The 26972-nt window shown below is 38.3% G+C and overlaps 1 protein-coding gene and 1 long non-coding RNA gene across 3 annotated transcripts in view; one reads left to right on the forward strand and one right to left on the reverse strand.

Annotated features, from left to right (window-relative positions):
• LOC145497842 (uncharacterized) overlaps positions 1 to 20724 on the forward strand; it is a 20784-nt gene extending 60 nt beyond the window's left edge. Inside the window, exons 1-3 of the long non-coding RNA XR_014050735.1 lie at positions 1 to 630; positions 16683 to 16830; positions 17726 to 20724. The exon at positions 1 to 630 is cut by the window's left edge and continues 60 nt beyond it. This is a non-coding gene — a long non-coding RNA (uncharacterized LOC145497842). The remainder of the gene's footprint in view (positions 631 to 16682; positions 16831 to 17725) is intronic.
• LOC145497755 (neuronal acetylcholine receptor subunit alpha-10-like) lies at positions 782 to 25625 on the reverse strand. 2 transcript variants are annotated; one of them, XM_081477602.1, is made up of 9 exons: positions 25128 to 25625; positions 15328 to 15434; positions 10326 to 10474; positions 8046 to 8090; positions 7371 to 7480; positions 5775 to 5813; positions 5384 to 5702; positions 4686 to 4944; positions 782 to 4122 (listed from the first exon to the last, which is right to left on the reverse strand). In XM_081477602.1, the coding sequence occupies exons 2-9, from the start codon at positions 15404 to 15406 to the stop codon at positions 3509 to 3511; spliced, it is 1614 nt and encodes a 537-aa protein (XP_081333728.1). In that variant the 5' UTR covers positions 15407 to 15434; positions 25128 to 25625; the 3' UTR covers positions 782 to 3508. The 2 variants fall into 2 exon arrangements, with proteins under 2 accessions (XP_081333728.1, XP_081333729.1); XM_081477603.1 differs by lacking the exons at positions 5775 to 5813; positions 25128 to 25625 and having other exon boundaries at positions 15328 to 16188.
• Between the last annotated feature and the right edge of the window lie 1347 nt (positions 25626 to 26972).

The following is a 26972-nucleotide window of genomic DNA, read 5'->3' on the forward strand; positions in this document are numbered from 1 at the left end:
TAATTTTCTAATGGGTACCAATACCATACTTGATGGTATCCCAACTTATTCTGTGCTCAATCTTCCGTAAACCAAACCTCTGCTTGCAATCAAGAGAAGAGGGTTAGAGATATGCAACGCGTCCGGGTGCCATATTGGAAATTTCAGCTAAACTAAAATTCATTACGAACTTGAATCGGTCCCTTTGAAAGACCTTGGCTTTTCCAAATGTCTTTCCCTGTTGATGTTACATGAGGTCAGTAAAGGGGTCAGTAGGGGGTCAGCTGTCCTGGGGGTTCAGTGTTTGGTCGAAACCCGCGAAAAACGTGAAAGAGCGCGTTCTTCTTCTCTTCCAGTCTCCCCTTCTTTCATTCGCGCTCTCCCACCCCCTCCCCCATTTTAGGCCAAGCTGGAGATTTTTTCAAGCGGTCTCGTCTCGAGGGTAGAGGGGTAGGCCAAATCAAACTTAGTACACGCGCAAGGACCCATGGGGAGACACAATGGTTCGCGTACACAACGGCCTGTAATTATAACTTCGTTGGTTGCTAACCTCGTTGAGACTTTCGTCGGAGTATAAATGACCATCAATAGAGTTTATCGTCGAATGGCTAGGGGATGTCACTCTTTCGAAGCTGAAAGCTACATTTTAAGGTAGGTGTTAGTGTAAATGGTAATTAATTTTAATTCAGTTTATATACACATTATGTCGTGCTAGAGGCGATCTTGATGCGATTTAATTTGCTTTAGCGTAAGCATACATAATGGTCTGAATTTGTAAGCTTTATAATTTCATATATTCAAATTAGTAAGCTTTGTTTATTCTGATAGTTGTATTTAAGAGATTTGTTGTGAATATTATTCAATGGATATCTGTCTGATACCGTGCATACGTGATGATCGAATTCAACTTGAACCACGTGGAGACGCTGTGCACTTTATAGCTTTTCAAGGTTATGAACGGGTTCATCAGAAAAAAAAGTATACCTTCATTCGAGATACTTTAACAAAAACAAGGCAGTGAACATAATTCCAAGCACTTGAGCCTACATGGGGATATCAAAACAAACGAATCCTGTCCGAAAAATGCCGGTTTCTTTTCGCGAGGTGTGAATATTTTTACAGCACACACACATGACAAAATGATACTCTCCGGCTCTTCCATGTCAAAACTCTTCATATATCTTGATAACGCAAGTATTGTAACTCAACTGGGTGTTTAATCATCGTTTAACTGAGATTTCGCTTTTCGCAGTCGGAAGCGATACGTAGTAATTCAAAGGATTTTTTTCTGTCGGTCTTGGAGGCAATTTCAGGATTATATTTCGAGTAAGCAGGGACGCACAGAAATAATATTTTTTCAACTTCCTCTGAAAAGAAGCAGTTCCGATGGGTAGGGAATGGTCTCTTTCTGTGTGCCCGGGAGTGGTGAATACAATGTACAGGAAAAACATCTCCCGAACTGGTGGCCGTGGGGGAGGGGAGAGGAGGCGAAGTGTGACAACTAGAAGTGGACCATACCTTAGTATACATATTACTCATTTCAGGACACGCTTATATATAAAGGATTTAGAGTTCGCAAGCTTTGAATTTTGGACTGATGGTCTTCCGACACAGTTTAAAATCGTGCCTAGTAAGTCTGGCAAGACTTCTGGCCTCCTCCTCCCTAACCCACATCATTATTGCTCCCAGCACAGCTATGTCATTTGTCATTTGTTTGCTTCGTCACGCAATCCTTTCTTTGAAGATTGCGTGACAAGCCCACATACACAATGTGCACAATCTTTGCTTGTCCTGAAACACTGAATTTATTTTCGGTCACAGCTTGTTCATGTCTTGTGACTATAGTAGATGTAATATGAGGCTGTATGAGCCAGCTGTTGTGCGGCAAGCCCACACAGCTCAAGACTAAAAACTTTGTTCACTACCTGTCACATGGACAGGCGATGTAAGCTTAAAGGGGCTCAGTCACGGTATTTTGAGTTATTTTGGCCACATATAAAATTACCTTTAAATGGTAGGAAACCTGAAAATAACAGTTTAATAAAATAGAGAAACACCAAAGAGATAATGATAAACCATAAAGGAACAAGGATGGCCAAGGATGGAGAAGATTGACACGGATTACAAACGACGAATTTGAAAAATTGAGGCTAAACTTTTCAATATGCGTAAACCGTGACTGAGCTCTTTTAAAATGTAAGAATATTGAAATATTCAAATAAGATGCACATCTACCATATATGCATCGACTTTCAAAAATAATTGAGTTCTAGATAAAACTCCTTTGTCTGGTTAGAATCTGTTTTTATAACATTACTTTCTCGAAAAATCAAAGTCTTGTGGAAAACTAGAAATCTACTCATAGCAGTTCCTGATATGACTAATACAACTCTACGAAATGTTTAGGCGGCTATGTACATTTATCATATGGCAAATGATACACTGCGGAAGGCAGCGTAAAAGCACTGCATCATAAAAAGCTACTCTTACATGAGTTATCAGTTTCACATTTTCTCATGATAACAAGCTAATCATTGGAGAATTCGCTCCGTTTTTTGCGCGGATTCTTTGTATGTAAGGCTGTGCTAGATAGACTCGCAGCTTCGACCGCTAAGGTACATCTGATCCCATTCACAGCAACGAGAACAAAATTTCTGTACATCTTCCAGCCCAAAAATTAAGATCCAATTTAAAATCAGCTCGTACCTCCGACTACCAACAAGAGACTATGCTCATTTTCCCCCACTACCAAACAATGTTTTTATCCTTACATGTAATAACGGACCGTTGCAGATTACGAGGGGTGGAGGGGCGAAAAGGTGTTGTTTTATTGCTCGATGAAAAAGGGATTGACGAAGTGAAGTCTCGGTCCTTTTTTGATTTCCACAATAAGCGCCGTTGGTGGAAGGGGAATGGGGAAGGGGTGGGATAAAAATGTTCGACCTCTGGGGACCTAAATGTTTGTTTTGTTGTTATTGTTCAAGCTTCAATTCTAGTGCACTAATAAGGACGTCGTTTGAATCTGTGCTAAAGAGGAAAAAGGGATAGACCATAAATGGCGGAGTGAACGTTTTCACAAGTTATCCGTTCGCGTAAAGAGACTTCTCTGTACACTATCGCCTGCTGCTGAATCAGCAATGTTCTTTTCACTACAGCTGAAGTGTTTTCCCCCAAAATGGCTTTGCGTGGTTTATTTTATCGAGAGACCGTTATCGCAGACGTCAATTTGAAACCCCTGTTTCGTGTAGCGATTTTCCCTCAGTCTTTTTTCTCTCAAAATTTTTGTGTGAAGCGACGAAAGCTGACAAACGTTGCCACTCTTTTAAAAGCGTTCACACTTTTTGCAAGTAACACACAAATTCACACCCAAGTCTCTAAAACGTCTGCATCGCAGATGGTCAAGGCGCATTGTTGTTTTCTGTTGACTAAGACCACTTTTGTTCAATAAGGGCAAGTTTCAAAACAAAGCAACATCTTGCCGTTTCTAGCCATCTCCGGCGTCTTCCCATAAATCACAGCGGGCCCTGTGTTACGGAATAAAAAGTCCCCTGATGCGAGGAGATTGCAGAAAAATGGCCATCGCTGAGACGGAGCCTATCACGACCGACGCCAAAAGCAGAAACCGATCCAGGATCCTGGCTGCATCTTGCCACTGTTTCTTGTAAAACTCTTCTTTGCTGCCATCGTAAACCGGAAACCTGGCCTCGGATACTTGTACCTCAGTTGTCTCGGTTTCAGTGTCCTGCGGTTTTCTTTTGACCGAGCGCTTCCTGGTAACGTGGTTTGTGGGAATGTTTCCATTCTGGGCTAAGAGCACCTGGTCACGTCCCCCACGAGGTTCCTCAAAGAGGTCCATTTCAAATTCGATCGAGTCTCTTTCCAGATCAAACGCGTCGTTCCGTTTCCTTTCCGAGGCAGCGTTCGATTGAATCATCTTTTGCGTGCTTTCGTCCACAGATGCTGAATCTGACAAGTGTCGGTTGGTCACGCGAGGTTCGTATCGCACAAGCTTAGCCAGCCATTCTAACACAATCTTGTGAAACCAGCCCGGCATCTTTGTATTGCGATGATGAAAGTTTAGTATGATGCACGTGGCCCCGAGGGCGGTACCTATTTCCATGATTGACACTGAATAGTACATAGCTGCAAAAAGCGAAAGCAAGAAATTCAGTTATTAATTGAGACTCTGCTGAATGTGCCCTGGCTCCTAGCTGTCCCCAGGCGCTCTCTTTTGTTTCAGTGACCGCGCAAATCAGCGACATTGCCACTGAGTGAGCAATTTCTAAAGACTCGGCTGTGCAAAATAATTTCCTACAACACAAAGTACGCACTATGGAAAACAGTAGACACGTTGACGCGATGAAATATTGCTTGACGGTGAAACAACAACAAAAGACCAATCTTCACAGCCAGTTAATATTGAAAACACTGAATGTAAACAGCTTAGTCCTAAGAAGTTCACCTGCCTCAAACTAAAGTTACCAATAACCACAATAGTCGCAATTATAACGGTATCATCTCAGGGAACCGCGAAAAAAGTTCTGATTCTAATCAGCGCGGAAACGTAAAATTGTTTCGCTGAAAGTCAGTTTAGCATACAATCTCTTATTTCTACCTGAAACCCAAACGTGATTTCGGTGTTATAACTTGATGAACCATCTTGCTCGCTACCGTTGGAACAGAGGTTTTAAGTGCATGATTCTTACCTAAAAGAGGAAAGTGCTCAGAGCTTGAAGGTAGCTTCTCTGACGTCAACTCTTGAAACACGGCCATTGATAGAAGAATAGTGATACCCAGGCCGACTCGTTCACCAGACTCTGCTGGGAGAATAAACTCCAGGAAGATGGTACAAGCTATGAGAGTACAAGGCAAGATCAGGCTCATGACGTAATAGTATGTACGTCTGCGCAGAAGCATGGTAATGGTCAAGTCCGCCACTGGTAAATCACAGCAATCATTTTCTTTCTGTTGAAAGGAAGAGTAAAAGATTTGTAAGCCACAACGACAACCAAATTTAACCCAGGCTGTTTTTTCTTAAGAACCTCTAAGGACGTGATATAAATGTTGCAATTTCTTCTGGAGGACATAAGTATGCCACGTATGTCTTGTGCATAGAAAATGAAGGGCCTTATGCATTCTCATTTTTGCAAAATGAATGCCTAGCTAGTTCACAGGCATGCCACTTAAACTGAAAGAAACAAACATATCAACTAAACATAATAGGCTTAAACATCCCAACTGGCGGGAAGCAGACCAGTTGGCTATTTACAAGCATGACCAAGGAATTGAACAAGAGTCTACCGAGAGACAACTCCGGCTAAGTGGTCAGAGCGGGACTTAAACCCAGCGCCCTGACCACTCGACCACGCTGCCTCCTTTTTTTAACGGTAAATTAAAAACGCACCTCATTCCTCTCGATGTCTATCCACTCCACAGTCCATTCCTCGTTTTCCTGGAACACGTCCGATCCTCTCTCTTTCTTAGCAACAGCTTTGCCGTCTGTATGACCACGCCTCTCTCGTAAGTCAATCACGCTGACGTCATAAGACCAGGACGCGAAAACCATCTTACAGGTTTGATCGTCGAACGGGAAATACTTGACGTTGATGTTGCACATGCTCCTGTAGATGATATGAGCCCGCCAAGTCTGGTTGCCATCATGTCGTACCTTGACGTAGGTTGTGAAACCGGAGGTGGCTTTCAAACTAAGTCGATCATCAGCACTGTAGAGATGAATGAAAATCGTTTAAAGCGTTAGAATTGTTGCATATTGGGGGAAGTCTTGTCATTCTCACCTGTTAGTGGGAGGAAGCAGAAAATCAGAAGAGGAATCCCTAGGAGAGAAAAGCTCAGATTGATAGGAATTCTGAGAAATAAGTGGGTGCAATGAGGTTGATGTCGAGTTACCCATGCTGAGTAACTTAATTTAAGGACCTGACGATGGAGGTATTTTCAAAGAGTTATTCTGTTACAAGTAAAGGTTAGGTCTGTTTGAATGTCAGCTTCTCAAACTTGTTAATAAGGCATTAAGTCGAAACAAAACAAATTATGACCGTAACGGTGTTTGGATATCCGATCTTACATTACCATAGAATTTATAATAAACGATTTTATTTCTCCGTTTTCCCCTTAGTTTCAGTTTGATTGAGAAGATATGTCATTTGCACACATTTCCAAATACCTCTAAGTTCGTCAGAAATACTTCACTACTTGTCATATTTTCAGCTGTCTTCTTGTTGTTTGAAAATGCAGTAACGCTCAGTCTTTCGTATTTAATATGTTTCTTGGTATCTGAGAAGCCTGGCTCATCAGCGTTGGCTCTTGATCATAGCTTTCGTATCATGGACCGAGTATTGTTTATTGCTTCTTCTTGGTTGGATTGCTGCATTTTGTTGCATTTTGGTAGGTTTCGCCGACAATTCGCCACCAAAATTTGAACCCCTACTTTTAGTTTAGAGTATCAACGTTATGAGTAAAGTGTTTTCGTCTCCGGCTACGAATGAGCTCTCGTCACGCTTGTATTAGCGACCTCCCAATCTAAAGTCCGAAGTGCTGATCATCGAATTCACTCGTTGCGTTGGTTTGGTATTGTATTTTTCTTAGATAAATGACAGGGTTTAAACTTGACAACATGTGCATTAATTTAAATGCAAGATGCGTTTGTTAATTAGCAATTTGAAGAAGACGTTAGAAATCAAGGCAAACCAGCAAACAGACAGGAGTCAGGCCGACAGGTAGACATGCATACAGACAGACTGACAGACAGACTGACAGACGGGCAGACGGGCAGATGGGCAGACGGGCAGATGGGCAGACGGGCAGACAGACAGACAGACAGACAGACAAAAAGAAAGATAGACAAATAGACAGATAGACAGACAGGGGCAGATGGGCAGACGGGCAGATAGGCAGATAGGTAGACAAACAGACAGACAGACGAGCAGATGGGCAGATGGGCAGACGAGCAGATGAGCAGATGAGCAGACGGGCAGATGGGCAGACGGACAGACAGACAGACAGACAGACAAAAAGAAAGACAGACGAATAGACAGACAGACAGACAGAGGGGCAGATGGGCAGACGGGCAGATAGGCAGATAGGTAGACAAACAGACAGACAGACGAGCAGATGGGCAGACGGGCAGATGGGCAGACGTGCAGACAGACAGACAGACAGACAGACAAAAAGAAAGAGACAAATAGACAGACAGGCAGGCAGGCAGACAGAGGGGCAGATGGGCAGACGGGCAGATAGGCAGGTAGGTAGACAAACAGACAGACAGACGAGTAGATGGGCAGATGGGCAGACAGGCAGATGGGCGGGCAGACAGACATTCAGGAAGACAGTAAGAGGGACTGTAACCAAACAAGCTCAAAGAAATCAAGACTTACTTGTTGTACAGAATGACGTCTGGTACCCAGATCATCTCAGGAGGAATCATAATCTCTTTGGCGCCGCCATAATCGCTTGGTTTCCACGTCATGTAAGGATTGTTCCAGTCCTTTGGAAGATAAAAATAGAATAGAACTATGCTTAAAAGGAAAGCCTGATATGATAACACAGTTGCTCACTCGAAAAAATCAATCTTACATGGCGTTGCCCAGTCCATGTTTATTAAATAGTGAAATGAAAATCAGTTTCTGAATATTTCCAGTGATTCAGTTGGTTAAATTGACGAAGCCCGTGCTTTCTCGGGGAGCTGTCAGTGGTGAGCTACATGAAAATTTGCACTAGAATTTGCGGAGTGCTTGAAAGTAATTTCGCGAGTTTCTCATTGGATAACAGAATTCCAAGTGTTCGTTGTTCGTTGTATTCAAGAAGGGAAAATGAAACTTATTATTTCATTTGAGCGCACAAAACCATCCCTTTTATAAGCAAAATATGTCTCTCGTTATTTCTGTAACCATACTTATAAAGGGGGCGTACAGAATCGTTATATAGTTTGAAAAATGCCCCTCTTTAAAATGTTGAATGCCAGTAATCGTGGCAAAACTTAGACAATCAAAAACATTTTGTTAAAATATCTATGCACTGAGATATATAAACTAGAGAAAGGATAATCTCACCAGACGAACCCAGAAGTGAGTCTTGATTATCTGCTCCTTTTCATCCTGCAACATTCACAGAATTCCGTTTAATAAGAGTGACAACAAGGAAAGGGAAAGCTTTTGTTTGTGTCTAAATGATGCATAATCCGTACGCTTGCCTCCTGTTAACAGAACTGAATATTATGGTATATCAGAAGGGGCCAAAAATCTAACTACCCAGGAAATCCCACTGAGCTGCAGCCGAGACAGGAAACAGGAAATTAAACGAGGACAAAGAAAATGTTAGTTCCGGTGGGATCAGTAAATCTTGTGAGGTCTTCCTGTTGATAAACTCCCACGCAGACGCTCTTAGGGCTCGTCACGCGGCCCGGGGGGGGGGGGGGAAGGGGGGGACGGGAGGGGAGAACGAGTGACGAGTCCCAAGAGCGTTTGCGGGGAGGCTATAGAAGTTCCAAAGTTAAGAGAAGCCAAGTCGTTTTGCTTTGGAAGATGTCTTACCTATCTTCCACGTAGTGTATACGTTGGATTGTGCGCCATGTGACAGTTCATTGCAAAAGGCCTATTAATGCTAATATTTGTGCCCTTATTCTGTTAATTGAGTATTTCTTTTTCGTGTAAACCACACCAGCCTTTCCTCTGATGTGAACAAAATTATTCCTCTGATTGATTGGTGCTCATGATATTTAGCCAGCACCTGAACACAGGCTTATTTAAGTCTATTAACAGTGGCTAGTGCGTCAAATTCTATATGAAGGGCGCATTCATTGAGAAAATTATGTGCATAAATTTGTCGAGTATCAGATATTCACACCAATCAGTCAGTCTCGAGTCTCAGTCTCGGATCATTTTCTACGCATAGTTACCCGATGCGCCGACAAATCTAAGTATGTATTTTGCTTTTTGCAAGGCATATTTGCTGTTGTATATTCCACAAATCAAACCAAACACAGTAATCAGTTTGTGGTATCACAGAACGCCTACAAAAAATGTGCGGATTCTTTTTGAAAATACATGTCTGCGATATTACTATTCAATTTTAGTTCATAAAAATTAAACAAAGGTGGCCACTATAGTATAGTTTGTGGGAGCCCCATTTGATAAAATATTTAGGTGATTAAACAACAGAACCAAAAAAAACGAGTCAGAAATTTTCTTTGTTTGTTTAGGTAAACACCAAGAAGAGAACAGTTACTGCAACTCACAATCCGTCTAATCCACCATTTTAAAACAAGAGACAAAATCTAAAGCATTCAATATCTGTGAAATTAAAATCTAATGTCTTCGGACTTGGAAGGGTTTTCAGACAAATGTGTAGAAAGCTTATGAAACACCACTGCATGCTCCCTGAAACCTGAAATTTTATCAGCAAGATCTTTTGCGTGTCTTCTTGAGTTTACATACTGCTTTTAGTCAAATCTTTCGAAACATTTTGATGTTGTATTAGATCTTTTTAACCGTAATTGTTCATCAGCGCACCACGTGCTTCCCATTTTCAAAATCGTGAATTTTTCCGCGGAAGGTTTATGGAGTAAAGGGAATATCCTCAACGAGGAAATTGGGTGATAAAACTTATGCTTCTCCAAACTAACGCTGTGAGATTGAACAAGAATACGTAAGGAGAATTAGCTTGTTCACATCAGGGTTTGAAGTACAGTGGAACCCCGCCTTACGACCACCCCGTTAATACGACCACCTCGTTATTACGGCCACTTTATTCTGGCCAGAAAAAAGCTCAGTCAGTCATTTTCCTATTTAAAGAACGCCTTTAATACGACCAACCCGTTAATACGACCAATTTTCCATGGCCCGAAGGTGGTCGTATAAACGGGGTTCCACTGTAGTTAGTTAACGGATGCATGTATCTTGTTACTCGTTCGTCTTTCATTGTCTGCATGTCTTAGGCAATGTTCAGACTTGGTGCCCAAGCACGGTGCTACAGTGCGATTCTCGCTGGGCATCGCACTAATGTGAACACACCTTTTTTCCAAGTACTCACCAGAATTCGGGCTTTAAATGGTACTTGGGTAATTGGAGTACACTGTGTTTGAACGCAACACTATTTTGTACCACCGTCCAGCTGGCACCAGTGTCCAGGCATCAGCGCTCAGGCACCAAGCGTGAACACAGCCTTAAGTCATTTAATTCAAAGCCATTCAATTGCTTTTGGTTTTATGCCTTAGTGAGCTATTATTGTTAGGTTGCTTACGATTTGAAGTTAATACTGAACATTGCAACGTGTGAAGTTGCTCAAAGTCGTAGTCATTTAAAAATTTTCGACGATTTTAATTTCTTTCTTACCACTTTAGCGACACCAATTAACTCAGCGCTAAAGCCGATGACAACAGCCTTAGAACGATCCTTCACAGGCCGAACAAGTCTGCGGTTCTTGTAATCCCGCAGAAGGTATTTCAATAATCTCTGGTCGTCGGTAGTGTTCCCAAGTCGTTCTGTGGAACGTAAAAAACGCATATTGAGTACGGTCTAAGCGCAGCACAATTTGAATGGAATAAATTAAGAGCACATATATAAAAACCAAGGCCCTGTCCACACCACGGCGGAGAAATTTGAAAACGCAGCTTTATTCCAACGGTTAGGCCTATCGTCCACACTAATCCAGACCAAAAACGGAGCTTTTCGAAAACACTCTTCACACCGGAGGAATTTGAAAACGTCAGCTTTCCGTTTTAGTGGGGACGGAAAACATTTTGAAAACGGAGGTTTTCGAAAACGACAACGTCTTGATAATCATGTGATTTATCCTAACCCTCAGGATGTAATCAAGATTTTCAACCGCCGGTGATTGTTGCGTTTTCAAATTTCTCCGACGTAGTGTAGACGGTACGTAAAAATTCGCAGTATGGATCAAGTGTTTCACATGACGTCACGGCGGCAGTGTTAGAGTTCTCGTACAACTAATTTTTTTTTCGTTTTTGTAGATGCAAATATTTTCTATGGTATGGAAACATCAGTGTGTCTGTGTGAAAAAATATTTAAATGTTAGATTGCAAGCTGGAGATTTCTATCGCGTGATAGTTGACTCGGGCTGCGTCCCCGTCAACTATCACGAATAATCTTAACTGTTTTAGTGTAAATACACCAGCACTAATGGTTCAAAACTTTATCTAAATTCTTTTCACAGACATTGTAGTCTGAAAAGAAGTAGCCGCCTTTTCGTTAACAACCGCATACTGTTAGGTTGCTCACTATTAACGAGACCTACAACAATAGATAGTCAATGGCATACGTAGCCAATAAGAGAACACAAGAGACTAAGCAGCATTCATGATAGATAGCTAGTAGATTTATACTATTATTATACATTGAACTCACTATGTCTTTTCTGATTGGCCGAAAGCGTATAGTGAATTTTCGAAATCAGCGCCTGTGACGTCATCTAGCTGCAGATTATACAATAATCATGTCAAGGACACTCAAGGTCACGGGTAATCATGTCATGTATGACCGCGGTGCATGATTTGTGAGGGTAATTATGTCAAGTTCGCGCACTTTGTGTTGCTTGCCGTCAGTGAAGAAGTAAAAACATGACTTCCATTGTTTTTTTTTTTCGTTCAATGTGCAATAAAACAATTATTACATTCGGCTTTGGGATATCCAGAACAAACCCTACCTCGACCTTGATTATTCTGGATATCGCAAAAACCTCATCCAATAATTGTTTAATATTCGTTCTAATCAAGATTGTTCCTACAAATTTTTCTTTCTAAGATATTGTAACCGAAAGTTGATACAAATTTTGGTTTTTTAGATAAAACATTTTACTTAAATTTCTTCACATTTATGAAAACCCAAACAATCGTAATTCACGTTCTTTTTACTTAATGTTTCAATCTTTTGACAAGTGAATTATTTAAGAGTTTTGTTTTATGTTCGACGTTTTGGTGTCCAAATGCAATCATATGTCACAGTATCATTTTATCAAATATTCTTTTATCTGCTTTATAGTCCATACAGGTTTTAACATCGAAGGTCCGCAAACACCAATAAAAATCCGATCTTAAATATTTAATACTAAAAGCTTTATTACTTCCTTGACGTCATTTCGCTTTACGTAGAAAGCCTTGTTAGTGGATTTCTATGTTTAAACAGGTTACACACAATTCGATTGCAAATCAAATAATTCCTTATCGGACTGAAGTTTGCAGACGAGAGTGATGCGCAAGATCTAGCCCTTAGACAAAAATATCAAAATAAGGCAAACATTGCGTCAAACAAGTTACATATGATAAAACATTTTGGTCACCGTATTATTAAAAACATTCTAAGAAAACCCTTTCATTTTATGGTACTTTTGTAATAGGCCGTTTTGCATTATTCTTTTAAACCCAAACACTTCTCGTAAAATGGATCATGCTTTCTCGGCAGATTGTACAGAGCAACATTATTAAATATAATTACGTTTTAGGAAAGCCTCATATTCAGAATCAAATAACATATTACATTGTCAAAGTGAACTGAAGTGCGACCAAGTAATTTAATGCCTAACATTTTGCATTTTCTGACATGTGTAATTTACCCCCGTGTAAAAAATAAAAACAATCTGTTTCCGTTGTTAACCTTGGCATTTTAAGATTTATCAAAACCTCATACGGTCGGCTTTTTCAAAGGTCAGTGGAATTAAATGGGATTTCCACAGGAAGAAAATTGAGTCGTCACTCAGTTAAATGAAACAGCACATGCTAAATGCAAAACGAGAAAACCGGCAACATAAACTAAATCATGATTTAAGACTTTCTTGTTATTCGTGCAACACGATTTCGTTACTTTTTTTTTGCTTAACAAAACAATAGTTTATGGTGTAAAGCTGCAAACGAGCAAAGAAGCAAAATACAAAATAACCATAAAACAAAACAGCAGTTTGCATTCCGGTGCGTATTTCGTAAGTTTCTAAACAGAAGGATATAAAAAAGAAAAATAGATTTGCACACTGTGTTGTGAATTAAATATGGCACCAAATCGAATTGCGTTTGCATTGCCATGTTGTGGTTGAAAGTTTGGTTTGACTGAGAGTATCATTTCAAGAAGATAAACACGTATATCTTTTTAATGTGAATCACAGCAGTCTTCGTTCTTAATACTGTATTACTGTATTAAACGGACGATAGACATATCGCAAAATGTAAAAACCAATGTTTTGATATCAGCGAGCAACAGACATTAGCTCCTTCTAGAAATATCGGATAGAACATATATGACGAACTAATTATTTTCTTGTTAATTTTTAAAAACAACACGAAGCTAACCTTTTTGTATTAAAATAAGGGTGGTAAATTGACACTATCGCTTACGTCAACACCGTACTGATTTTAAGCGGACATGACTTATCGGCAAATACTAAGAGAGTATCAAGGCTGACAGACTATACCTTGTTTTGGCTATGAACTTGAGATTCATCAGTCACCCGTTTCTGCTTTACTCGACGGAATAGTTCTGTTCAAAGTTATATATTTAGCTTTGTTAGCTATATTTACCACAGAGCTTGTCACCTTTTGTTTTTTATACCATGAGTTTCTGGGAAAACACGGCAAACGCAGAAAATATTCTTCAGGTATTTTGAATAGATCATCAGCTATCGCATGAAACTCGAAAGTGAATTTGTTAATTTCTTCTATTAAAGCGGCTTTTTCATTGGGAGACTGTTAAATGCCTTTTATGTCATTGCCATGTTAATGAATCGAGAGACTATTAGAATACACAACAAGAATCAATTTTGGCTCAGAGGTAAAATGTTTCAAATAAAAACTGAACACGTATAGTTAATGGCAGGTCCTCAAGGCGTTTGAATTCGTTTGTTCTTCGTAAATGCAGATAAAATTAAATACTGGTTGGTCAGGAATCTCGTGCATTTCCTCTCTCTATCATAAATTGAAGCGTGAAATCAAAATTACCGAAATTCTGAAGGCTATCATTTGAAAGTGTAATTTAATTTGAAAGTAAGTTTAGCATACAGCTCACAAGCGCCTTTATCAATTTAGGTGACACGCACGGGTAGTTAGATCTTTGTAAAAGGCGCAAGTCTCGAATTTCTAAGTTGGCATCAATAGGACTATTTGAAACAATTTTCTTGAAGTTTTTTGGCTTATGAAAACCATTAACTAGACGGAAAGTAAAGATTTGTGAAATCTCAAGAGAGCCAACCAGAGTTAAGAGCTGAAGTGGCTTAATTTTCCTTTCTTGTACTCATGCAAATTGGTTCTATTCATGTACCTCCAAGGGAGAAGTCAATACGGGATTTATTTCATTTTGCAAAATATCAGTAATATCTCGTGATAACAGTTGATTTATGCGTGGTCCATACTTTTAAACATGGCAGCGAATGTCTGTAGACATGGCGACTAGTTCAACTTTTCGTTTACTCTTAGAAGGAATGACGCACTTTAATTTAGAGTGGAATAAATTTCGAAACTACAACACTAGTGTCTATCTGCAGAAGTCCTGTTTTATAAAGCATAGATGCACCTCACCGTTTTATTTTTCCAAACTCCAGTGGTGGTCGAACATTCATTGAAATAAAACACAAAGCAAAGTGACAAAAAAGTTTTTCATTCGGCGCTACTGGTGTTTTTTTTTTTTTTTATGGCGGTGAGATTTTTACCCTCTTAAAGTAAAAACCGCGAATTTTAATATTCTATCGATGCTATTTATATCTTTTCACTTACTAGGCAAATCTCTAAATAACATTCTGCTCGAGATATTACAACCTTAGCAACTGTATAGATGTTTTCATATCATTAAAAATTTATGGAAAACACAATTCGTCGATTATTTGGGTCTGACACAGTACATATGTTTTAAAGCTGAAAGATGTTTTTATACCAGGGGGTCATAACATCGATCAGCTAGGTTGAAAAGAAGGCTCAATTCTTGCTTCGGGCATCGCCGAAAAAAATGCAGTGTGAAATTCAATTATTTTTTGTCAGAGGAATAGAAATTGTAATAGAATTAAAGTCACTTCGCGAACTTCTTAGAGAAACCGCTACGCCACGAATAAACCCGCTGAGAGGTAACTAAACAAGCAAAATCTCATGCAGATACCAGAAATGTGGACCTTCTAATGCAAGAGAAAATTCAAACTGTAATTTCCCTTATCGTATTTAATGGAGGTAGACCATTTTAAGTAAGATGGGTCTCAAGCAAACAAATTGAAATTCGCGAACACAATTCCAAACCAAGCCTATATGATATGCGTTAAAACACAAACATGACCAAAAATCCTATTTCAAATAAACTTAACTACTTTACGGATCAGACTGGCATTTACAATAGGCTAAGAATTTCATACCTTGTGTTTTCATCTCAGCGGAGGCGAAGCTTAGAGTGAGCGTACAGCTGCTTAGAAGACACAACATAAACAAGGACATCTTGACAGAAATACTTAACGATGGCAGGCTAGAAAAAAGAAAAAGCAAAGGAAGTTTCAAGGCGTTTTCTTGAATTGAAGTTGCAGTGACGTGTGTATAGGCGAAGAGAAATGCGTATTTGAAATACGACGCATGAGTAATGTGTTATATTACTCTGACGTCAGACGGTCTAGAGAAAGATTAAATGCGCGTGGAATCATACTCTTGATGTCTTCCATGGATAATTCAAACATATCAACGCGGTTATACCGTAATTTATCCACCGCCTTTGAAAACCCAACAATTCACACCAAAGAACACCCTGCATGGATGCGTATACGCCTTGTTGTAATCAAAATGTTTTAAGTCAGCTAGGTATTTTCGAAATTAGCGGTTATTCTCGATTTAACTGAATATTTAGTATATATGATTAACAACGATGCCGACGTAGAAATACTCTTGAGTAGACCCAAAATGCTCTTTTTTGTGTTGTTTTGAAACAATTTTGAAACATTACTTCTTGAATAAGAAGTACATAATTTGTGTAACCTTTCTAAAAACCGTTGAAATGTTGTCGCTGTGCGACGAAAGACCAGAAAAAATCGATTGAATTCAAACATAATTTTGCCTTTTAAAAAAAGGGAGTGCAGAAGATATCTTTATGTTTTGACAATAACAGGATTAATTTTGATTTTAAAGATAAATACATTTTGGTCTCTTTGTCAATAGTTCTTATTCAATGGATCCGAAAACAAAGTTCGCTTTTTCTCGTAGTATGATCATTGGCAACTGATATGTCTGAATTAGCGGCTAACAAAATTTCTCTCGGGCATGTATAAAATAATAAAATACTTCATATATTTTACTAAAATACGTTTGCGCGTTTATAAACGGATGTTTAGTTTCCTGAAAAAAATTAAGTTACTGACAGTGAGGGATGAATAATCCAAAAAGGTAAAAAAAAAAAATAATAATAAGAAACCATTATTCAGTATTCACGCAGAGTGATTCTTTCTATTTTCTTACCATTATGAAAAGAGGTTTTGTTTGTAATAAAAGGCGAACGTAATTAGGGGCATTATCACGTTTGTCCTTATCGAGAGTCCGATTTTATTGCTTAACTAGCACAGAAATGTCGCTTCAGTGTGATACGCCGCCCAATCAGATTCAAAGACAGGTAAACAAGGAAAATGTTTGTGGCTAATTACGTTTTTCTTTTACAGACTATCATTAAGACAGTTGAATAAATCATACGTTCAATATGTTTGACACTGCTTTTCTCAATTACTTTCTCTAGTTTGAACCCATCAGAGCAAGATTGATGTTCAAGAGCGTTTTCAATACTTGGACGCGTAATTGGTTTGCAAGATGTACGGCACTGTTAATACTCTGAAAAGGGTATTACATTGCACCGGGCTGTCAAGGTGTTATTGCTCTCCTGTCAGGTAAATTATTACTGAATTTCTCACAAAACTCTTCGCGTTCGTATTAAGGTTATTTAAGTAAACTTTCGTTTTGGTTTAATAGTTTTTATTATGAGTTTATGTTCAAATGTCATCTTGCCCTGCTGTTGCGTAATTTCCAAAATGGCGGCGTCGAGAGAAACTCGGGAGAGTATATTGACACTTTTTTTTTACCTCTGTATGCCGTAGAATGGCTGCGAAAGATGCTACTCTTATCTTTACTTCAATGTTAATTTGTATTATTTAGCAATCATTCCACAGAATATCTACTTCACAACGATAACAGTTGCTTTGTGCTCAATTTTGTTGTTGCAAGGGCCGCTTGTTACTCCGCTTTCTGAGCATGTAGGGAGTACATTAGCTATGTTTGGAAAATCCACAGTTAAACCAAGATCATAGGAAAGCCGATACTATCTTTAGTTCTGCATCTGTAAATTCCTGACTATTTTGTACAAAAGTCTATTTTTCACTAGCTATCCGGCCTATATGAGAAACATGTTCTCGTTCCGTTCTACTTCATACAACATGCGTGGAAACTATATACTGGAAATGCCCAAACCTAAAACTACAACTTTTGGTCTCCACTCCTTTACTTATCTGGCAACAAAAGAATGGAATTCTCTACCCAATTTTATAAGGTTATGTAACTTCTCAGACTTTAAAAAGCACATCAGTAAAGCCAATTCATGAAACATGTAAATGACAATTTTATAATTAGTTAATATAAGTCAATTGTAAATATGTAAATAGCAATTTCTATTTTAATTTTTCGTTATCAATTATTTTGTTCTCGGAAATATTAGCTTGTCAAGCTACTCTGAAATTCGAGCTTAAATGAAGTTTATGTATTTATGTATGTATGTTTGTTTGTATGTAGGAAAGTTGTCAACCAGGTCATGAAGTCATTAGGACGTGATTTTAGCTAACGACGCCCGGCGAAGATGGAACTGGATATGGAAATTAACACACTTATTTAAAACGTTTTGCATGAGGTTGGCCAGATTGTCAAATTCCTTGTTTAAAGAAGATATATTGGAGCTCGCTGTAGAATGCAGATTATGAGGATTTTGAGAAAACAGTAGCAACACAATGAGAGATTTGGAAACTGAGATAAGGAACTTTCGTTTTTTCCTCGATAGTCGACAACCTAGGTTTGAACAGGCTAACGAAAGTATTTTCACAGCAACAGTTGCTTTTAATAAGTATGTCTAAAAATATAAGTTACTGTCTTAAATCATATTGCACGAGATTCAGTTGTTTTCACGAAAACTGAACTTTCTTTACCTAGTACAAATGTAACTGCAATTCCATATTTAGTTGCAATTACTACAAAATCATTTTTCAACTTTATTGCAGTTTGCCCATGGATGGCACTATTAAACTGAAGTGTTCTAGTTTTAACAATAAACTGCAACGTAGAGCGCGTGATTTGAACTGATTGATCGCCCGCGAGTGTACCCGCCTGCCATTTATAGCATATTTTGAAAAATCCTAGACGACTGACAAAGTTGGGCATACGAGAGTTTCTGGGCCTGGTTGCCTTTCTGTTTTTCAGAGGGCGGAAACTTCTAGGATTAATTTAGGATAAATCAAGGATTTATCTAGGATTTAATCACTATAAAGCGCTTAGGAAAGCAATGCATAAGCTATTAAATTTTATTTGTAAATTCATTTATCGAGTAAGACATTGCTTTCAACGTATATATTGAGAGATATTACACTGATCATAGAAACGCTGGCATTAGTACTTTCTTGGTAAAGTGATCATGCTAGCCTCGTACGTTAACCGATAAAGTTTGGCTTCCTTTGAATGGAAAGAAACCTCGAATGTACAAGAAGGGGAGTGAGACCAAACACAAATTGAAAAACAAACCCGAAGATATAAACTCAGATTTTCAGGATGTCACGTGATAACTGTAGCGGAAACTCTCATTATTCTTCATTTAACGCAAATGAAACGAAATTAATTTGTTCTTCGTAACCACAAGATATATTCTGCTCACGAATTTCACCAAAGAGTGAGGACTATTCTGAGATTTACAATTTCCCTTTGTTTCAGGGCATTTATTTGCCGTTGTTGTAGCTTGCGTTAAATCCCTGATATTTATTCTTTTTTTTTCTTTCAACTGGATAAATGGGTCCCCCTTCTAGCACAATCATCGACAGAACGTACCTTGATATAAATAGCCGAAAATTAACTACCCAAAATTATGATTTTGTACTCGGCAATTGACAGACCAAAACTGAGATAGAAATGACACATAGCAATATGAGACATACTTAACGACATACAACTGATGTCTTTTCATTTGATTCGAATTCATTTGAAAGTTTGGAGAAAATTGAGAAAATCTGAAGAGATTACTTTATGTGATTAAATTATAGTTCATCAAAGCTTTTTCCCATAAATCATTGACACATTTCATGCACTTTTAAGAAAGGCTAGCGACATTGTCCATTTATGTTTACAAAAGGAAGTTCTTAACGTCTTCATATGTTCTTAGTTCAATCCATTGTTTTGACTCAAGTGACATGTTTTTTTCAAACAGTACAACATCGGTAGAGTGTTTGGAGATTTATAAATAAACACTAAAAATGACTTGCATTTAAATTGCACTTTGTTTTGCTTTAATTGCTTTGAGAGCAGCTGGGAAGAACGATTCTTTGCTGTTTATAAACATGGCAGCAAATGATCTAGCGTATACATGCTAAAGAATCGTAACATCTTCGAAAATTTCAAGTACACTCGAAAATGCGTGTAAAAAATACTTACGACAATGTAACACAAATTCTTTTGTAAGCTCTCGTTCATATGTCAGTTGTGTAGATGTGTGTGTCCCTAGCTTAGAAAATAGGCAACTTTAAAGGTTTTTAAATTCATTGTTTACAAAACTTAGTTAAGCCCCACTCCATTAGTTTTATCTAAATTTGCATAGAGAAAAAAGGAACTTCTATAACATATATTAGTCCTTATACATTGCAGTTATTTTATTCGGTTGTGTCACAACTGCATGTACAAGAAGCAGGACTACTTTTTACCTGCTCTTCTAACAGGCGAGATCGAGAAAAAGCCAACATGAACGTTATAAATATGTTTTTACAACGGGTAAAATCTGGTATTCTTCAGTTCGTCGAATTATCATTTGAGGTTACTCAAAATAAAACTTCACAGAACATGTATGAAAATCGGGCGGTTCTATATTCTGAAGCGCGGTCTCCTCAAGGTTATTTGCGAGAAGGCTCTTTTCAACTGAACAAAGTAAAAAAGCAACTTTCTTGAATCGATAAACTATGCGACACATAATAGAATAAAATCATTCAGTGCAAATAATCGTTTGTTCACCTTTCTTAGTAATTCCTTGTACCTTCCTGGTGTCAATCAATATGCCAGATATCACATCCCATCCCTTGAAAGAGGATAACAAGAAAAATCCGTGTGTGCTTGCCAGGGTAACAGAGCGAATCCAGTAACAGTGAATCAAGAGTGTTCCGGTTTCGCTTTAAATGCTACTGCGCATGTCAGTAGAGACGTTGTGGGAGTTTTGCTTACACCCTTCTCCTACGCATTATTTCGAAATTTTCATGCAAATTTTAATCCAGAAATGACGTCCCGAATAAAACCTTTTACTCCAGCCAAAGGCTATTTTTGACCTGCAAGTAACCGTTTCCTCTTCACAAGCAGTTCCTCTGCTTAATTGCTGGTTTCTGTGTTCCAAGTTTTGATTGGCCGCGCCAGAGGACTTTTGAAGTGTTTGTAAATAACGCGCGTGAATGTCATTTGTCTGGCGTCAGCTTTAACGCGAATTTATTTGAACCACTAAAGCTAAAAGTCTAACACGCACAGAAAACAATAGTTAGATGTTGATGGATTTAGCAATGCTGTTTTTATCAGTGCAAACAAATCGTATTGCAACTTTAACACAAGCCAGCAGTTTCATTACGTCTTTAATTTAAGTTCATACATTTTAATCCACCTGATTTTGCAATTACACGAAGAAGTGAGAATGATTTCAAATTGTCAGAGCTATTTCCCTCGGGCAATGAGATGAATTAGAAGGAACTTGAAAAATCAACGGTTGAATAAATAATGTTCAGGTGTTAGTACAGTTATCTGGAAATACGTTAAGTAAGCAGACACGATTGAATCCGCTTAATAGAAGATAACCTCCGAACAAGGCCACTTAGTATATGAGAGAACATAACGACACGGTTTCAACAAGCTGCCCCTTAAATTCTTGAAGGTCTAAGACTTGTTACCATGACAACTGTTGGTAATTGACCGTCGCCCCGAACTGGTCTGGCGACCGAACATTTTTGCAGGTGCCTGAAAAACAGCCAAAATGATAACAAGCAAATGGGTGTCCGTGTAAAATGCATACGTCGTTGATTGTCAACCTAACGTCACATGATGACCTTGACAATCATAAGACAGGTGATGCGAAATGGTAAGATGGAAATGGTGATGCGAAAGGACGAGCCCACCGATGAAAAACATACATTTGCCACCAAATTTTTCCATAGCGAATTTGAAAAGCGGATGCTCTCAGCGCTACATGCTAGCTTTCCCAGAGGGCATAAAGTCAGTGTTTTTCTTGAATTATCTCCAATTAACTATTGGTGAATTAACGTCAGCTTTTCAAATTCGCTAGGTGGTTAATTTACCTTCAGCAACTTTACAATGAATGCCTCTCAAATTTCTACCATCTCACTGAATAAAACCGTTTTCAAAATCGACTGTCATCGAGTCTTTCGTGAGCCCAGGCTCAAGCTTCCCTTTACAAAGTGTCTGAGCCGCAGAGAGTGGAACGGTTTATCTGTCTTTGCGTTTCCTCGGGACCGTTTTAAATGTTTGAAAGAATGTGTTTTTCTTGTGGTTCAATTGTACCTTTGGTATAACTTGGCATTTTTCTTTGTTTCATATGTCATGATTATAATATAAATACCATACACTTTGAGCTGGAGGGCGAATCAACGACAAGTGATAATGTATAGCGATACTTCCTGGGGCGGATACAGGATTTTTGAGAAGCGGGGGTTCCAGATACGGACTGCCGAAGGCGGTTCCTTTGCAGGTGTCGGGGGCATCTACGCCGGAAAATTCTTAAAATATATCGAGGTCCTCGAAAATGGGGCGTTCTGAGTCAGCGTTTCATAATGTCTCATTTGTTTTAATTTAGGGGTTCGTCCGAGTCCCCCCTCCCGAACCCCCCTTGATCCGCCCCAGATTTCAGTTTACACTAAAGGGTCCTAGTAAGGGATCTATTTGTGCAGCGTTTTTTGTTTCCCAATGTCTTCAGAATTCCAGATTTTATACTGACTAGGAAAAACCGGTTTCCTACAGCACACGTGCTTTACTTGTTTCTGTTTTATTTCCGGTAGGTGGTTAGATTATTGGCTCGTCACTCACTGCACCATTTGTAACAGTTTGTTATGACGGTCTTTGGATATTCGATCGTAGTTAGCATATATTTTTAAGATCTTATTTCTCCGTTTTCTATTTAGTTTTATAGTAAAATTTCGATTGAGAAGATAATAATAAACACGAAAGACCATGTTTCACCACATTTCCAAACATGTCGAAGTTCATGGGCAATACCCCGCTACGCGTCGTATTTTCAACTCTCTTCTCGTTGTTTGGAAATGTAGTCAAACACAGTCTTTTGTGTTTGATTACCATATCTTTTTTCTTCTGTTGTAGTTACAGGTATATTCATAAACGCATGCCGTAAAAGTCGTAAAGTAAAGCGCTAGTGACTTTTTATAAATATCGAGTAAAACTGTTATTTTAGTCATATTTATACTCGCGATAACATACATTGTACATGCATAGTCAACACTTCGGAACAGATAAAGCAATATCATGGTAACCTGGACAATAGGTTGAATAACTTCATTAGGTGATAAAAATCAAGTTTTGCTCAGAATTCACAATTCGGGCCGGAGCACTACAAAAAAAGTAATATTTATCTCTAAAATACCTGGTATGAAGTATAAAGTTTTTATTTCACTGTATGAATTTTTAAAAACGCATCCGAATGATGATTAATTAGTTCAGTATGATCACGATGATGATGTAATAATTGAGCTAAGCCACTGATTGGCTCAAAGACTTGCCTTTTGTCTTGCTATTGACGTAGGTTGATTTTCTTTTAGCTTTCAAAGGCTGTCACTCTGTTTCCTCTACATTGTATCAGTCGTTTTCTTTGAGCGAATTGCTTAATGAATTGGCCTGACCTATGGAGGTTTTTAGCTAAGAAAAGAAATTGACAGATGAAATGAGCGCTTGAATTTTAATTTCATCCTTCTTTCGGACGATCCCGAGGAAGTAATTCTGCGTGGTTCTCTCAAAACTGTCCAAGATACTTCTTTATCGCGAAAATCACTTTCAGCACTTGTAGTTTTGAATAAGGTTCGGAATAAAAAAGTGTTTACTTTGTATTATTAATTTTCTTTTGCTATGGTAGTGTCAAAATCGGACAACGCAAAAGTACATACATACTGTTTCTGTTAATGAGGTCTTCGAGAAATTTCTAGAGACCTTGTTACTTCCGAATAGTACGTATTAACTGGAAACATTAGTGACAGCTACTGCTTAGCCCGTGAATCAAACTGGAAGTTGAACTAAGCGTTCAATTACTGTGAATTACAGCCTATTATTTCGGCTGGATATCTACTGCGAGACCGCGCTGAAATGATAATATACTGGCGAAATTCAGACACGAATGAACGACCTCTGTAATAATTGTTTACTTTCCATTCGTTACATTTTCATTCACAATTGTTTCCAGGGAAGGAATTATATTACCGACAATATTGCCTCTGTATTTTGATGGACAATTCGTACAATGTGTGTGGCACGTAAAGTGAAAATAAAATAAATCGACTGGCGAATGGCATATTTTACTTATAGGTCTTGATATCGGGGTTTTCTTTGTAACCGTCCATATTAACTAAAGAAAGACGTTAATATAAGAATAGTAACAGATAAGTCGTGTTTTGTTTTTTAAAAGCTTTATAGCTTTGAAATGCCGTAAAGATGTTAATTTTGAATATGCTGAAAAGAAAAGAAGAGATTCCGGTATTCTTATCTTAGCCTCAACTGTTTGTTATATTCAAATTTGCTGATTTTATACACAAATTGAATTTAACGTTTTTATTATAGTTGTCGTATTACGAAAATGTACCTGCAGAAAGTTGCCTGCCATATAAAATTAAAATATCCCTTACTTTGTATCCAAAGCGAAATTAACATTTCATGGAGCCTTTTTGTTAGGTAAATAATGTGACTTATTTCAAATCATCGCAGATGAGTCGGCGAACGATAACGCATTCTCAAACTACTGTAAAAACGAATAATAAACGTTTGTTCGACGGTTTACATCGCTCTGAAGCAAAGAGAGTTTACGTGCCATAATTAACAACCGAGTTTTACCCAGCGATTCATTTATCAGTTTTTTTTATCAATAATGTAAGTACCTTGACGTTAGGACGTAATCAGCTTTTAAAAGCTAAAAATATAGAGTAGAACATTCGTGGAAGTATCAAAACCTAAGTACTCCTCAGCGGTGAAATTTGTTGCTAAGACAAAACAAAATTTGCAAAATAAAATTTACGAGACTTTTTTGGTTTAGGTTAATTGTAGTAACAGTGAGTTCTTTTAATGCAGAACAGGATGCGACAAAGTGAACAAAAACATTGACAAACAAAATTCAGTTTTCTGGTGTTTATAATCCAAGGTATCGAAAATGTTTTTAAACCGCACGTGCAATATCAACTACGTGTAACATCTTACTGTTGGTCGATTTACTTACGGTAGCCCCTTTGTCGGTACGCCGAAAGAAGTGTAGGTGATAATGTTCACTGAAATACTGCAGCCGATCTCTTTGACGCAAAAAAGATAACTCTAAGCGGAAAACATAGAAAAGTTCTTTGTGGATTCTCAAAAAAACCTCGTATTTCACAAGCTCTTACTTCGCGCCAAGAGTGCGGCAGATCTTTCTTCTTTCTTAACTTGGTACATGCAAAATTAATTAACAGGTCGTCGCTTTTCTTGAGGTCAAGCGTTAAGCAGTGAATAATATTTTGCAACTTGTGTTCGTGGTATTTTTCATAAGTTGTGTTTAAAGCTTTTAAGTTTATTTGAGTGGAATTCATGTTTCATATACTGAGTGTTCCTTGTAGGGAAATCTCTGAATTTATTAAGTTTAGCTAGAACACAGTTTGTGAGAAGACAGAACGATGGTCTGTAAAAAAAATAAATAATGATGAATTTGCCTTACCGGGTGTCCTTTGATGAAAACAAGATGCATTAAAGGCTTCACTAGGCATAGAAAAAACAATGAATTTGCTTGAAAGAAAATCGAAAATGATCTGTGGTCGTTCCTCCGCTCAACTTCTTACTGCCGTCGCGACGTTTCGCTCCTGAAAATTGATTTACGACAGACATATTCAAATGTAAATGCATAATAAACTCAATTTGCATTTATTAATCGCGGGTATTGTGAACATTGTAGCAATGAGCCATTCAGTAGTTTTATCCTTTCTCGTATTTTCTTTGGAATTTGCCTCGTCGATTTCCTGTCGTCTCGAAATAATGTTTCCCTGGAGATCAGAAGCGTGCACGAAATAGACTATACTTAATTTTAAACTACAAGTTCTTCAGTTTTTTAAACATTTGAGATGATGTTCCAGGTACTTCGCTTTTCAGTCAAAATAAAAGTCGACGGTATTTAGATGTTAATGAAATATTTTTCGTTTACGTTAAACTTGTCTGAACGGAAGGAATTACACCTCTTCGACTGTCATTAGCAAATTTTACTAATCATGAATTTGTCAGATAATGTTGTTTCTCTGCACTTCGATGAGAAGATGCTGCTGTTCTAAGTGAGCTTTATAAGTTGTAATGCAGCAGTGAGCCAGATTGATCAACCTCTAACTTGGTTAGAAGTTCGGAGAATTTTTCGCTTATCCATCATCTGGACCAGTTCCCATTGAACTTAATTCTAGGGTTCAAGGCGTACTATAACAGTCTTTTTAGTACAGCTATATGCATCAGTATACAAGTCAGAAAGCTACGGATGAGAGCATTACATAAGATGGCGAGAAGATTAACCAGGTATAGGAAATGTTTGTGCAGCCGAGTTCTTCTCTATCGCTGAAGTTGTAGCAACAACAGTAAACTGAACTACTCATTTCCGAAATGACCAAAAACCCTGACAGATTTAGTCTCAGTGACGTTAGTCCAAGTCTTTTGTGCCATTTCAATTGGTTATCAAAATAACGCAGCCTTTCAAGAGTTTTCGGTTATGCCTTTTGATTTTCATTATTTTTCTCTTTAGGTCACTAGATTTGCAAACATAAAGGCAATTTTCCTTTTGAATAACCCTGACAATGTTGCTTATATTTCGCTGCTACTTTTAAAGGACCGAATAGCTTGATACCAATCTTTGATTACATGTATGACTAAGAAAATATCAAATATGAACATTGTAAGTCTTGCGAGATATCAAAACCTTGATTTTACTTCATTCAGTTCCACTAGGAAACTGCTCTGGAATTGCATTAACTCTAATAACGGATTAAATCGCCGGTCGATTCAGTGTTTGTTCCAGGTGAAAAGATTGTAGCTGAATCTAAGTATTTACTTGAATAACCTCAGTGTTCGGATTGTTTTAACATGTTCACAGCCTGCGAGTCACGTGTTAATGCTAGATTTTCTTGCTTACTAAGGCAGCGTCCACCCTACGCTGGAGAAATTTGAAAACGCAGCTTTGTTTCTACGGTTAGGCCTACCGTCCACTCTATTCCGTACGAAAAAGCTCTTCAAACCGGAGGAATTTGTAAACGCCCGGCCGGCTTTTCGTTTTCGTGTGGACGGAAAAGATTTTGCAAACGGAGCTTTCCGAAAACGATGACGTCACGATAATCATGTGATTTCCCTGACCGAGTTTTCCTCAAACACAAATCCAAAATGGCCGGCGACTGGTGCCTTTTAAAATATCTTCGGCTTAGTGTAGACGGAAAACATTTGATGCAGTAGTTTTACAGATGGTGTGCATGTTATGTTTTCTCAATCTCGAACAGTTTTTCTTTTACTGAAGTGATACCGAGCATAAGATAACTGG

Source organism: Orbicella franksi, chromosome 9, assembly GCF_964199315.1.
Source record: "Orbicella franksi chromosome 9, jaOrbFran1.1, whole genome shotgun sequence".
NCBI lineage: Eukaryota > Metazoa > Cnidaria > Anthozoa > Scleractinia > Merulinidae > Orbicella > Orbicella franksi.

What these genes read in the sequence shown, in the direction of transcription:
- LOC145497755 (XM_081477602.1), bottom strand. Translation starts at nt 15,406, where the DNA reads ATGTCCTTGTTTATGTTGTGTCTTCTAAGCAGCTGTACGCTCACTCTA. An exon ending in GACGTCATTCTGTACAACAA is followed by an intron (nt 5,814 to 7,370) that starts GTAAGTCTTGAT and finishes TTTCTCTCCTAG; the next exon opens with GGATTCCTCTTCTGATTTTC. An exon ending in TAGACATCGAGAGGAATGAG is followed by an intron (nt 4,945 to 5,383) that starts GTGCGTTTTTAA and finishes TCCTTTCAACAG; the next exon opens with AAAGAAAATGATTGCTGTGA.